General features: G+C 40.6%; 2 protein-coding genes across 2 annotated transcripts; both read right to left on the reverse strand.

Moving 5' to 3' along the window:
- Nucleotides 1–1,748: 1,748 nt before the first annotated feature.
- On the reverse strand, nt 1,749–3,910 carry hoxa4a (homeobox A4a). Its single transcript, XM_030147628.1, has 2 exons — nt 3,431–3,910; nt 1,749–2,910 (listed from the first exon to the last, which is right to left on the reverse strand). Exons 1-2 carry the CDS (start codon nt 3,846–3,848, stop codon nt 2,582–2,584), a joined length of 747 nt encoding a protein of 248 aa, XP_030003488.1. The 5' UTR covers nt 3,849–3,910; the 3' UTR covers nt 1,749–2,581.
- A 7,746-nt stretch (nt 3,911–11,656) lies between these two features.
- hoxa5a (homeobox A5a) lies at nt 11,657–14,130 on the reverse strand. The gene is made up of 2 exons (XM_030147531.1): nt 13,414–14,130; nt 11,657–12,799 (listed from the first exon to the last, which is right to left on the reverse strand). Exons 1-2 carry the CDS (start codon nt 14,006–14,008, stop codon nt 12,549–12,551), a joined length of 846 nt encoding a protein of 281 aa, XP_030003391.1. The 5' UTR covers nt 14,009–14,130; the 3' UTR covers nt 11,657–12,548.
- Between the last annotated feature and the right edge of the window lie 1,301 nt (nt 14,131–15,431).

A 15,431-nucleotide genomic window follows, 5' to 3' on the forward strand; every position in this document is an offset into this window, starting at 1 on the left:
CTGAAGGTGTTTTCATAAACCTTATACAATTTAAACATTTGCACAAAACAGAAACAATGAGCTGCAACATATTTGAATATTACACTTTTTTAGAATTAAAACTAGTTTGCACCGTCTCAAAAGAACAAACCCTACTTACAAGACATGACCGTCTGCGTCCACGGGACAGAGTTTTGTCAGGGGAGAAGAGATGGGACTTGCACCCTGCAGATGATCACTTCAAATGAAAATAAGGCAGATTTTCACATCTATTTCTGACCCTGTGGCATTCATTATTCAACAAGTCACGTGCATTGGCAAATTAAAATTTCAGTAGATTGGAAGTGACCTCTATTCTCGAATCAAATGACATGAAATGTGTGATTTAAGCACTTGGACTTCTTTGAGTCTGCGCGAAATCGGTGTCAATCAGCCTCAACGCCATCTTCTGCACAGCTTCTATCTCTGCAGCAAGTGGTGCACAGGACAGCTTTTTGCAAAACGTGCTTTAATAATATTTCTGTAGCAAATCTGGCCGTGTTGTTTTATGTACAAAAATGTAGATACTTCATTTATTTTATCTATATTTTAATTGCGCAGTTTTTATTAAAGTGGCATGCGTGAAATGTGCATTAAAATCCTTCCATTACGCAATTATCAAACATGACTAAGAATAAAAGATTCAAATCGCTCTAGACGAAATGTCAAATCGCTGCATGTTTCTGCTCATGTCTGCTCTCTGTAAACTCCTTGACAGGGCTGTTTCTGTGATGGATTGCAGAAGACCTGTCTCTAAGAATAATTTTGGGAAAATTCATGGCTCACATTCACACCGAAACACAGGTTTTGTTTCTGCGCTGTCTCTGGGTACATCTTCAGCTAGAAGAAAAAACTTGTGGAGGTCTTAGCACTGATATATGGTCTTAACATTGTGTGTGTCGAAAGGTCAGGGGTCAGAAGAAGTGCTCTGAGCTGGTGATTGGCCAGAGCCGCCCGTGTCCCCTGGTTGAACTCTATTGTTTGGATGTAGCAGGTAGTGACCAACACTCACACTCTGGTGCACTAAGGTTGGCTGAGATCTCCTTATACTGGCAAGTGAAAACAATATGTGTGGCCGGATACATTTAACAGTTTGGGTTTGGTTTGATTCCCGTGAAAACAGTAAAGCCTGAAACACTCAGAGCCAACAGCTGATACCTGTCTCTTATATTACAGACACATTTAATCTTTATCCACATAAAGGCGCATGACAACCATGGACATTTTACGCATTAGTATTTCAATCAGTTCCACAATAAAAAGCATTGCAGAATTAATCATATGTGTGTTTCTTACAATGTGACTTGAAATAAACTTAAATCAGATTACAAATGGTTTTAATTTGAGAAATCTGAGTCTGCAGTATTTATTTTAATAAGCGCGCAATTGTGCGCCCTGATAAACGAGTTAATTCTGTCTGAAAATAACATTAGACATATTTTCAAGCTTTTTAAACATACTAAAAAAAGAAATACGTTTTTACGCAGCAAATTATCCAATGCTCGGGTAAGACATGTCAGTTTTAAGCAGGCATCTTCTAAAATCTCAGGCTTTGAAACATTACGTCCAGGTACTGAAATCCAAATAAGAAAGAAATGTAAATACTGGAATATGAAAAATATAATCACTAATATAGAAATAATACCAAAAAATTTGACACCTAAATGAGGTGGTCGTGTTTTTACGCACGGCTTCAGCAGAACATGTTGCGCAGAAATCAGTATTTGCAGTGAGAAAATATCCAAAGCCATGTCAGCCTTATAAGTGAAGTACATATTTATTTCACAAAGACAGATTGAGCCTAAACTATCCTACATCACAACTGTGATTACTTAGACAACACATACAAATATTCACAGTTTAGAACACAGCACAACATGGGACGCACTAGCACAAATAAAACTAGACCTTACAACACCGACAAACAGAATTCTACGTGACGAAATGCTTTTTCTTATTGTGCCTTCATTATGATTTGTCTATTTACATTAAATGTGAAAGTCACCTGGACTACATTCAACAGTAAACCAACCCACTCAAACACACAAACTACACTGTTACTCTGACTGATGCCATTCCTCTAAAACATCCGTCTGGTTTCTAAACAGGCATCTAGAGTCTCGCTAAATATCTTTCAAGTATATTAGAACTTTCCATGAGCAGTGATAAAAATTTAAAAAAAAAAAAAAGAAAGAAAGAAAAAAAATTAAAGAGAACATAGAAAATGAGCTCCAACTTACTTTTAACTCACTCAATTTAAACTGTAATGATACAATTTGATCCAAGTCCTACTTCTGAATGTGCGTTATCCTTCTTTCATAATAATAAACAAATATATAAACACTTCAGTTGCCACCGTGGCAATTAAAGGTAGATTTCAAGCTTATATGGAGAGGGCGAAGACGACCGTAGAGGGGAAAGGGTACAAAGGGGCCCAATGGCAGAGGCAGGGTGAAAGAGATAACACCATGAGTGTAAAATACTGAGAATCGGTCCATCAAATTCCACTTGTGTTATTTGCCATCTCAGTCTGGATTGGGTTTTATTAGGTGGGGTTCATGCACTATAGACCTGCGGTGCACGGCGTGGGGACAAGCTGCTGGCCTGTTTTGATCTGCTGCTGCTGGGCCCCCGAGGATGAGGACGAGGCCGAGCTGGAGGAGCGGATCTTGGTGTTGGGCAGCTTATGCTCCTTCTTCCATTTCATCCTGCGGTTCTGAAACCAGATCTTAACTTGGCGCTCGGACAGACACATGGTGTGCGCAATCTCCACTCGCCTGCGCCGGGTCAGGTACCGGTTGAAATGGAACTCCTTCTCCAGCTCCAGAGCCTGCTGACGGGTGTAGGCAGTGCGGGACCTCTTGGGCACTCCTCCATTGTAACTGGCATTGACTGAGGGGAAAAAGCCATACACAGGCAAGCAAGCAGGTGTTATATGCAGGCTGACAGCGTGGATCAGAAAAAGCCTTTCATTTCTTCTCTGGATAAATTGTAAGACTGGGGAACATTTCTCTGTGTTTGTGCGTAAATGCAGCCGCTCTGTTTGTTTGACTGTGTCTTGTTTCAGTTTTACGGACATGACCTTAATGTGAAGATGCGGAGTGTACAAACACTCGCATCCAGGGACAGATCAAGCTTAGAAATGATTAACAAAACAGCGGGGTTGGATATTACAGTTTGGCTCGGCTCCAGTGGTGGAGGTAGTTTGGGTTAAAAAGCAACAAAGGCACATGGCCCCGACAGACGAACACAGGCAATAAAATTTACGAGGGTCCTTAATTACCGACCCTGCTGCTCGATAGTCGTAAATTGCTGTTGTAAGGGCTGCTACTAGTGCTGCCTCAATAGGCTTGCGTGTGTTCCAGTGGTTGTTTCACAGTGGTTCTGCTATTTAACCGTGACGATAACTCACCGGTGTTAACGTGGACCTTTTTCATCCAAGGATAGACCACCGGCTCCTTGCCCTTCGCTACGCCGGGATATACCTCATTGGCGAGGCTGCAGTCTTTGCTGGCATTTGCCCCTGCGCCACCATCTGGGGCCGCGGTGAGTCGAGGACCGTGGCTCTGTGGAACCGGTTGCGGTTGCGCGTGATGCCCATCGCTGAAATCGTCGAGTCCCGTGGCGGGGACGTTACCGTAATCGTAGCCCGATTCTGTGTAGTTTGACCTCGGATAGGATGGTTCGTCGTGATGGGGGAAGCCCGTATCTTTTGGTCGCTCGTAGTAATCACCAGGGTTGGGGATATATCCGCTCTGCTGATATTCGTCGCATGGAGGAAAGGAAGGCTCGATATAGTTGGAGTTTATCAAGTAGGAACTCATGGTCATTAATTTGTGAAGTGCAACAATACTAATTTTTATCGCGCTGTCGTTTTTCTGATCTCCACAAAACCCTCCTACTCCCTGTCAAATGTACAAAGTTGCCTGGTCACGTGTGAAGCGCCACCAATCACTGCGTGTCCTGTGGGCATCATGTAAACAGGAACCAATGGAAAGCATGGTACTGGTACCACCAACACCGCTCGGACTGGCTTACGTTGGTGTTTTCCTTATTAAATCACAGTATATAAAGCAAAACCAATCAACTAACTTGTTTACTGCATGGGGCCAAACTTATGTGGGTGAGGCTTCCCTGTGAAAAAGATAAGCCTCCTCCTCCGAAACACTGATGTGCGAGTCGACATGAAACCCAAGCCCTGAGAAAATGCAGCTTATTCACAAACAAAAGACTGTTTCTGATAAACACGCATGTTGCTTGTTGAGAGTTTAGAATGTGTCATATTATAGCACCAGACATGAAAAAACAACAGTAAAACAGACCATCGCGACACTTCAACCCCTTGTGTGGTCCTTCTAGTCCGTGCAAATGATTAAAAAAAGCCTTTATTCCAAAAGCTGAACAGGCGCAGACGTGCCGATGCTGTGCGGACGTAAGAGTCTGCATATAAACCAGCTGACTTTATCAATAAAATCTAGGTAAGGCAGAAGACACACACACACAAAGAACAACACACACTTCTGCTCACATTGTACGTGTGTGTCAATCAGTTATCACAAATGCAAAAATGTGTGTTTTGCCTGATTTTGCAGAAGCATAACAGCGATGTAAAGCTATTTTTGGCCTGTGTTTGTCCTGTAGAACCACATCAGACGCAGGCCTATCAGGTGTTGATCGTGTGGTTGTTAGTTTATCATTTTTGCTTTGTATTTCTGCTTTTCATACGCTTATCTCAGCTTTAGAACACTGAACAAACTCCCGCAGACGCATATGTTGCATTAGGGTGCAGTATTATTTACCAGAGGCACATAACACACAGTAAGAGATATCAGGCAGAATTAGTCTGCTTTATAAAGTGCAAATGACCTCATATTTAAGAAGGATATTTTTATATTCTGAAATTTTAAAAAACGCTTAAATTTAAAAAATAAAAAAAAACTAAATAAAAATATGTGTCTCTATTTTGCTGTCACAAACAATCATCAGTATTTATGAACCAATTTGCAGCACAGTGTTTGGGAAACTCTCTTCTTCTGCGCCTTTTACAACATCAACCTGTACCTAACCCTGACATTTTCATATGTGATGAGAACAATAGGGTAACTAAAGAGTCAGAGGTGCAATCCTCTAAAACAACAGCCTAATAGCCCCCTAATAATAATAATAATAATAATAATAATAATAATAATAATAATAATAATAATAATAATAATAATAAGTTTGTTATTATTTTATGTTATCATTTTAGAAAAATAAATCAAAATCTAAATACTTCCATGGATGGAAAAATCAGTGTTATCCACTCAATGTATTTCTATATAATTCTAAAAATGTACTGAAATGTGGAAAGTACAGATTTAGAGACAGAAAGGCCTCTTACCGTGTCCCTCGTCTTCAGCCATCATGTCCAGGTGCTGTTTCCTCTCCATGTCCGAGGTGGGACACTGTATGTGTCCCCTGAAGATGCAGCAGAAAAGCTGAACCACACTGTCCACGTCAACGAGGCCCCTGCATGGAGAAACAAGAGGCCAAACTTCGGAAATATTGAAAGCTTTCTTTTCTCTCCTTTTTTTCTTTTTTTCTGGTCCCCCTATTCTATTCTCCCCCCTAAACAGAGATAACTTCTGCTTGACCCCAAAGTGACACCGTTTCCATTTTGTTTCTGATTAATCTTGCCCATTGACAGTCTTTGTTAAACAACAAGGCGTGCCCTTTTCCAAAGAGGCGACATTTTCATATCTGTTAGACGCAGTGACCTGGGGTTCACCCCGGACTTGGACTTCAGTTTTGCAGGGTCTGTTCAACTCTGGGGAGTTGGGGGGAGCACTTAATGCAGGTCAGCCTCAGGAACGTCCCCAAAGGGTCTCAAAATGTGCAAAATCCCCTTCAACAATCTCAGAAAACCACTGGACAAACTATCCCTGTGCGTAAAGATGTGCATTTGTGTGGAGAACAGTTACCTTCTCAACTGCAGTCCTGCTGCAGTGGGATGATTTATTTATTATGATAAATCCTTTTTTTTAATCACGTCGTTGAACTCGTCTCAGAGCCTTTTGGATACCCTGATGCAGACAACTTAAATCAAGTGAACACTTTTTTTTTTTCTTTTTTTTTTTTAACTCAGCAACCAGAAGCTGCAGGTTTTTGTTCATCAAAAGAACACTTTTTTCATATTACTGCTGTGAGTCACAACTGATACTATCTTGTGTATCTTGTACCATACTCATTGTAAATAGTAGCTGATGCACTTTGCGCCATATATCCACTGTTACGGCCAAGAGACCACCTGAGAGGCAATATGTCAACATAATGTCAGCGGTAAGACGACTTCACATGATATCTAAATTTACAGTCTGCTGCCATCCTATTATATATAGGTCCTGTATAAATATGGGACAGGTCAGCTTGGCTATTATCCACTTATCCTTGCGTATCTGTTTTTCAGGTCATTCTACTTGTTGCAATAGAGTAGTTTGCTTTTTCTTTGAAATTTAGCCGTAAAAACCTTTATTAAAAACACAATAAAAGCTCAGCAATCTGATGAAAAGCTACGTAATAAAACAAGCCCATAGCATTTTAGATAACTGGTAATACGGCTGTTATCTAGGCCAGACCTGCAAACTGCTGCCGTGCGTTTACAAAACAATAGGACAACTGGAAATGTCCTGCACAAGGCGGTATGTAGGGGAATATATATGTATAACAATAATCCAAATGGCAGGGAAACTAAAAGGCACCATTTGGAAGAGATGGGATCTGTTTGGTTCAAGTAGCTTTTACATTTTCTTTGTAATTTCCGCACCAAAATTAAAGATGTTTTGCACCTGATGTGCACAAAAACCATTCCAGGCGTGCGTTAGATTTTATTTTCGGACAAAATAAGCAGCAGCCGTATCGTCGTGATCCTCTTCAGAGCATATACTGTGAAGTGAAGGTCTATTTAACCAAAATACATCATGCTGACAGTTTACTGTAAATTTAGATTATCAGAGAAGTGCTGTGACGATAGTGACAGATTGCAGATGGCTTTCACAAGGTCTCCTGTCTATACGGAGCTCTGATGGCGGAATAAAAAATTTCCTCTGAATCCAAGACGTGCCAAGGTTTCGGGCTGGAGAACACCTTTAATGCACCTTATATTTGAGTCCAGGAAAACAATGACAATGTTTTTATAGGATGTTACGCATGATCCTACACCCCACTACTTGGTTCTTAAGGATTTCACAAATAAACAACCTTTGAAAATAACTTACACTATGACACTGTGTCTATCTACATATGCAAAGTTTTATTAAACCATGTAAAGTAAGTGACCTTCACGCATATTCACTGACAGTAAAAAGAGGTGAAAAACGCAGCTACATGTGTTAAAACTTGCTTATTATTTACATTTTATAAAAGCAGTTGCTATTAGAATCTCACTGAAAAGGACATTACAGTTATGGTAATAAAACACATATATAAACATATATAAACTTTGTTTTTGTTTCAATATAAAGGCGATTTGAGCTTAATATGAGCATTTTTTGTCCGTAGCTTATGCGTCAATGTGAAATACAGAGATATATGCACTAAAAAACTGCAATGAACAAAGCACAGTTTAATAGATTACCATTTATATGAATTAATAAGAAACTCCATGGAACTTTTCGTTTTAACACGCAGCCCATGAGGCCGCTGTAGCCTTCATTAGTTTAATATTGAGTGCATCATAAAAAGTAAAGTTGTGACTTTACAACAATGGAATTAAATCTGGTTCAATTGTTGGATATCACTTGAACGTTTGGATACTTCTGTTTAATATGTGTATTTACTATATGTATATCTTGTATTGTCAATAAAATTTCTTAAATTAATTGTTTCTTTTTATTTGATTTCATTTGAACATTAAAGAAACAAAACTGAATTTATCCTGGATGTTTGTCCTTTTTATTGCATAAATCTATCTTATCGATTGAAGTGAATAAACCTTATTTGATCAAACTAAAAGTTAGTGCATCAAATCTAAACATATACGTATTTTTAAAAGGCCAATTTCTAATGTTTATTAATATAAATACATTTATGTTTTTGTTGGTGTGTAAGTGAGATTGCTATCAGGCTGTTTTTATTTTTTATTTTTTTTCTCTGTTGGGCCTTTGCAAATACGCGTAAAAGTCCTACAGTTTCTTTCGTTTTAATAAACAACTGCATCCATTTTCTAAAGCCTTTGAATAGGCCCAGTGAAAAATAAAACACACATATAGAAGATTTTAGTGCAAAAATGTCTGAATACTGTCATCATTTACCAAAACATCTGTTCCATTTCTGTTTCCATAAAAGACTTCTATTCAGTTGATCAGGAAGAGAGAGGCTAAATGTTTTTTAAGGGGTCCGGGGGCTCAATCTGGGGGCTGTGGGCCTTCACATTACCCTGTGACCGGGTCGAGAGTATCAATCCTCAAAATGCAAATTTTGCCCTCGTCCCTAAACATATCAAATGCAATTTATTCAAAGGAAATTCACCAATCAACCGCCCTAATAAAACGCCAGCCACTCAATCTTGTTGCCGGGGACGGGTGGGGGGTCCCCTCCCCCGGTCCCAAACGCGGGGTCACTTAGCTTCCAGGGTTCACCTGGAGTGCACCGTGCAACATATGTAATTCAAAGCTATTCTGTCTTTTGTGTGGAGAGTCAAGATCGCTATTATAAGGCTGGCATCAAGCTCCGAGTGAACAGATGACGGAGACTGTTCAGTGCGTAAACTTTTGACCCCAATTTTTCCTCCTCTTCTCTGCTATCTCGCTCTCATCAGTCGCAGCCCAGTGAGATATCTGGCCTCTTGAAACGAAAAATTGATTTTAACAACGTGTATCTCTAGCCATCATGATGATCATTTTCTCAAATTTCATAATTAGAGAAGATGCCAGCGTAAAACCTAAAATGCAATTGTAGCTTTGTGTCTTTCCAACAAGGGAGTGAAAAGACAAATCCAACAGGCTCTCATTCAAGACTAATAGGGCCCTAAAATATGCAAATCATTCATTAGCGTTAGATCAACCAAAGCAGCCAAAAAAAAAAAGTCTTTGTTGGAGGCAACACTTTAAGTTCGATGCCCCTCTGCCTTTCGTAGCCTTTCCCTCCAGCGCACAATGTTACCACAGGCTCTCTGTCCCTCGGTAAATTCATTTACGCATTATGCTTATAGGCATCACCAGGCAAACGTGTCATTAATGTGAATGCGTGTGTGCGGTTCCGTGGGTGTGTGAGTGCTTTTCCTCTCTATATACGCAGGATGACAGTGAACTTGGCCTAAAGCGAGCTCTGCTGGTGGCTCTGAGAGGATGCAGATTTATCTTGGTGCTGTGGCTGACCTCCAGATGAACCTACAGCGCTTCTCCTCTCTCTCTCTGCGCCTGGCAGCACGCCGCACATGGGGCCCCGTCGAAATATCTCCTTCTGAAATATTGGCAGGAGGTTTAATTTCCAAATACTCGCACTATCACTAGTCTTTTTTAGGTTTTCAATGTGCCTAAAATCAGACTGGAACGAGTCTGCATTTTCTTCGGCTGGTGGCTTTAAAGTATCAGTGGGTTTCATTTGTTGAGCTGTAAACACTCGGAGATAGGAGTATGGGGTGAATCACTCCAATAATTACACTACTGAGGTTAAAAGTGTATGACATGCATAGTAAAAACCCAGACACTATCTATGTATGGACAAGATTTATCCTCAAATATATCTCCGTTTTTTTATTTACTAGCAGTAACGGAAATGTCTTGAACAATTTTCTTTCTTTGTGTGTGGTTTTTTTTAGAAACTTCTATAGTTCAGACACAATATGAAATAATTTTTTTACCATTTTGAAGCTCTCTGTACAATAGTGACTTTTTAACTGCAGTTATCGAAACTCTCCAAAAAGAAAAAGTCTGTGCAAAAGTAAATTATTGTAAGTGTTGCCAAAAAAATGTCTGGACTCATTATTCGTAACCTAATGTTTTTGTTTTCTAGGATTTTCAGCTAAAAACTAGTAAAGCGCATCGAATTATGGACTATTAAAAAAAAGAAGCGTAATTTTAGAAAAATATCAGACCAATATATTTAAAAAACAAAGAAAAGAAAAATGAAAAAACATTAGATATCGAGCAAGCTGGAAACAGATAAGAAAAAAGCAAAGTTTGTGAGATTTCCCCCTCGCTGTTGTCCAGTTTCCTCTGGATCAGGGTCCAGTAGAGGTTGGTTTCGGACAAGAGGTCACAACAAAGCGAGAGTGACTTTTGAGAGGTCATCTGAACTTTTCAACCCTAAACACAAAATGACGTGGCTGACACAAAACGGAATTCCTTTTCCAAAGTCTCCCTGCTGCTGTTTGTTCCCATGTTGTGTTTACTTGACACTGTTTTACAGCCTGTCCTAAAAAACCGTGCGTGGTGCCAACATGTGGAGCAGTGCGCGTAACAAAACAACTGTAACTTTTCAGGGGGATTGGACTCTTAACAGTCCAACTTCCAAAAACTCATCAGCTCATACACAATCCGATTTAACGCAGCTAGCTGCAAAATCTGTAGGCCTGAATTAGCGGATAACTTTATTAAGGAAATCTACATACTCCACACACCCCTTGGAAACTTTCTGGCACACGGTCTGTGAATCCTCCAATGTAATAAAACGACAACAACTCGAAGTTTGTGGGGGTGGAAATGGACACAGAGATAATTATCCAACATGTAAAAATGGATTATGACTTACACCACAGATGGAGGGAAACAAGTTACACGGGGAAGGAAGCAATTAAATGGCCATGAGCCGGACCCAACCCTGCGCAACATCTGCCGAGACCAGTATTCAGCACTGCACAACTGACAAATTAGTGTAATGGACTAATAGGGACGGATAGAGGGAGCGAATACAATAATAAGGCTGTTTAACTCAGGCTGGCTGTTCTCAAGCTACCGGCTAGTCTGGAGAAACTTACCCAGAGACGCAGCCTTCTTCCTGGAAAGCGTCCGGTCCATTCTGAGGCAAACTGAGCAATAGAGACGGTCTGTACCGGTCAAGTAACACTTAGAGCCTGCAAAGAGAGAGTCAGACGAAGCCTCGCCGTCAGTGCGATTATATGTTATGTGCAATATACTGTCAACTCCCCAAAACCATAAAACTTACTTTAATGGCTACCACGTGACCGTTTATGGCCAGTGAGCCTATCTGGCCGCGCTCCGGATGATTTTTACGATCTAATTCATAGACAAAACCCCCCATTCATTTAGCACCCAAATGTCAGAGAGCCAGATTCTGCCCTAATAAAGTTTACAGCACGAAAAGTCGAACTGAGTGTCCGGGAATAGCCCAGGAGTCTGTGCGCAAGGGGACGCCCGGCCCCTGGAGCCCGTTAGTGGCCAAGGACCCCCAAAGCCCCCCCCCCAAGCTCCGCAGCAAAGGTGAGTAAAACTAGAAGCTTTCATTCAAGGGAAACCTGTTGAGTTCATACCGATTAAACTGAAGAAAATCTGTCCATTTTACACAGCTCAAAGTGGAGGGTTTACATTTTCCAACTATAGAGCAAACTCTGACTCTTCACTTCCATGACAGCAGCGTGACAAAAGCGCAAATTCATCTGGAGTATTTTACAAAAACGTACACTCAGTTTATTGCAGCCATTCCAGTAGAAAGTTTATTATAATGGCCATCATCATCGTCATCATCAATATTATTATTATAGTATATTCTTGACTTCCAGTCTTTGAAAAAACATTTACAAAAAGCTTATCACGATGAAGTTATACACATAGGCAATGAGATTTACTGTGGGACCTTCCACATAGAACAGAACAGCTAGAGAAAACAAAAAGACAAAACACGTTTTTACTAAGATGTTGCGCCAACAGCAGCTCCTGCAAAAACAAAGATACAAGGCACAGCTACTGTACATACAAGACTGAGTCGGCACCTCTGCCCATACATGTGTTCACAAACGCACACAATGACCACACAAGGCTTTTTACTCTGCTGGTTCTACTTTTGGAAGCAAGTATCTGACAAGTTGGTACAATACAACAAACAAATAAATACATACATTTACAGTACATACATAGAAAACGAAGGCAAAACACAAAGGCAGCTCGACCTCAACCCCCCCTATTTTTATTAGACTGTTATTGTTCTGAGTGCATCACACAACTTTTACTGGTTTATTTGCGGTAGGTAGCATTTCAAGCTTTGACGTTTTATTTTTTTCGTCTGAACAAGAAATAATTTAAACAAACATTTATTTTCCTCTGTTTCTTTTTCCTCTAAATCTAGACAGAACTGTACATGATGCATTTTTTTTACTCACATAAGCATTAACACGGTAGAAATAAAAAGGAAATAATATTATTAAGGAATATAAGGGGACAGTTGTTGGGCATACAATATGGGCTGTGTGTGGGGTGTCCCCTGTCCCACGCACAGCCCGGGAACGAGTCTCGTTTGCAACAGAAGGAGACGTTGATATGACAATCTGTGTTTTATTTTCATAGTGCTCGTTGTTGTCAGGGGTGGAAGGGTGAGTATCAGGGCCTGTAGACTCCTCCGCCTGCTGCCGCCATGCTCATGCTCTTCAGCTTGTTGTCTTTCTTCCATTTCATCCTGCGGTTCTGAAACCAGATTTTGATCTGTCTCTCTGAGAGGCAGAGGGCATGGGCGATCTCGATCCTCCGTCTGCGGGTCAGGTACCGGTTGAAGTGAAACTCCTTCTCCAACTCCAAGGTCTGGTACCGGGTGTAAGCAGTCCTGGCTCTTTTTCCCTCTGGTCCTGACAACTCTTATACAGGAAAAAAAAAGAAGTAGATATAAGATAAAGTACATTTTTAATAAATAAGTGCAGCAACTTTTTGAAGGAATTGCTGCAACTTTTTGACATGGAGGCACATTTTGATTGAAATAGGACTACAAAGTTTGCGCACGACTTACAAACGCGTGTATGTAGCAAATAGTAATATTTATAATAAAATAAAAATTAAAATACTCATTTTTTAAAAGTAAGACGAGAAAATGAATTTAACACACTTAAAACATAAAAAAATAGGAATAATAAATGCAATACAATTCGCAATAATACACACAAAAATAGATTCATCCTTTACGGATCTAAAATATCTGAAGTAAAGGCTTAAACTTACATTTAAGGTCAATAAATGATTCCGTAGTCTACCTGTTCTGTTGACAGTGGAAGGAACAGCCAAACACACCACACAGGTGAGATGCGCATTTGGCGCCACATGCTTCTTTATAAAGTCAATTTTTGTGGTTCTGTTTAATCTTTATTCCATTATATGATTTTTAACCGACATAAGAGACAAAGTTGGTCATTTTTACTATGAAATAACAGCCTCTGTATTCAGCGGAAATAGAAGATCTCAAAAACTGAAAGTTTACCATGACTTATGTGGAGCTTTCTCATCCACGGGTAAATCTGAGGCTGTGACGAGTCGGTAACGTTTTGTGGAGTTGTCGGTGCGCTTCCCGCAGGCTTCTCGTCCTCCAGGGGGGAAGATTTGGACACACAGTCCCGGTTGAGAAGCAGCGTGCCCCCGTTAGAGCTCGAGCACGGGGTTGAGCACGGGGTCGTTATGGAGTTTTTCACGGCTCGGTGTTGAGGCTGAGACTCGGTGACCGGGGACGAGCTGGCGACTGACGAACAGGGTAGAGGGTCAGGTGGAGGCGATAGAGAAGAAGTCCCGGTGTTGTTGGCGGACTGGCTGTACCTGACCGGCTCCACCGAGGGCGTTGTCGCCGCTGAAGGACTGGGGGAGTAGCCCGGCGTGCGCTCGCTGCCCACAAAGTGTCCGGTATCGGCCCGTCCGACGGTTAAGTCCATCCCGTTGTAACCATAGCCGTACCTGCTGGAATGCATGGCTGTTGAGTCTCTGTATTGCTCGTTTGCCGTACTATGGTCTCCATAATTATGTAACTGGAAGTCCGCGCCATTGGGATAGCGACCGCAGAATGAGTTCACAAAATAGGAGCTCATTTGTTGACAATTCCACCGTTTGCTGGTTGTAGGTATTGTTGTTGTTTTTATTATTTCTGCAGGTAAAATAGCATAAACCTGTGTGCTTGATTTGTGGCTCTTATGGTTTAGCGCGTCCTATAGCACCCTTGCACAATTTATGATGAATTATGGAAATGAGTGGGACATGGACTTGATTCTCTCTTACGTAGGCACCCAAATATGGGGTACGGCGGAGAATCACGTGCTTTTGTTGACCAGTCGTAAATCCTGCTTGGTGACCTCCAGAGGTAAACTCGTGCACGGAGGAAATACTGGGTGGGATATGAAGGGTGCGCGCACCCATGCGCTCTCGGCTCAGGCGAACTCTGAGCCGGGGCTTGGCTGTTTTGGATTGTCGTGGTGCGCCATCCTCTGGCTCAACAGTTGCATTGCTCGTGTGCGGCGCTCTGTGAGGCGTGGGCTCCAAAAGGGGTCATTCAGAGGTTAACGACCATTGCGGCAAAAACCAACGGGCTCCTAAACAATACAACAAGTGACATGCTGAGAGTGCAATCTCTGCGAGTCTAGTGTACAGGAATAATTCCATCTGAATCTTCTATGCATGTTATGATAGGCAGTGAAAGCAAATAGTGTGTGTAGTTAATAGAATAAAAGCCCATTCAGAACAGGTCTGCGTTGTTTCTACACTTTTTTAATAACAATAACTGAACATCCCCTCATGTGAAAAAACACTAATGAATAAATATTTGCAGACGGATAAAAGCTTAACGCACACGGATGTCAAATGTCGAATAATGGCACATGGACTTTTTATGTCACTTAAAAAATTAATAGCTTTAAGCATAGACTATACATGAACCCAAATAAACTCATGTTACTGTTTGATAGTTACAATTTTATGACGCCGATCAGCAAGTTCTCAGATGATAGTACAAGGCGTTTCCATGTAACCTGGCGTCATTTTGTTTTCATTTTACGGCGCAATCGTTGTTCACTATGACTTTGAACAACCAATTTCTTATAACATTGCAGTGTATTTTTTTATATGTGTAGGCTATAAGACAGTCTTAAGTATGTAATATCTAGTTTTGTGAGCAGCTGTAGGACACCTTTAACATCATTTCATTGTAGTTCATCAAAATCAGATCATTAGATTTATTAGAAATATTGAGAAACAGAGCAAACTGTTTCAGATATAGATGTGGAAAATAACGCAAAAGATTTTATAGGTTTAGAACAAAATAATTACAATATCGGGGAAGTACTTTGGTCATTTTATGTATTTTATTTCAGCTATAACACCGCCGACTGTTCATATACAACATTGCAGTTAAGGTCGTTCTTTCTGATCTTTCTCTTCCTTTTATTTTGAAATATTCTAAATATCCTATATGATCAGCATCAGGTATATTATATTTAATTATATATACATATATATATA

This window comes from Sphaeramia orbicularis, chromosome 11, assembly GCF_902148855.1.
Source record: "Sphaeramia orbicularis chromosome 11, fSphaOr1.1, whole genome shotgun sequence".
Lineage (NCBI taxonomy): Eukaryota > Metazoa > Chordata > Actinopteri > Kurtiformes > Apogonidae > Sphaeramia > Sphaeramia orbicularis.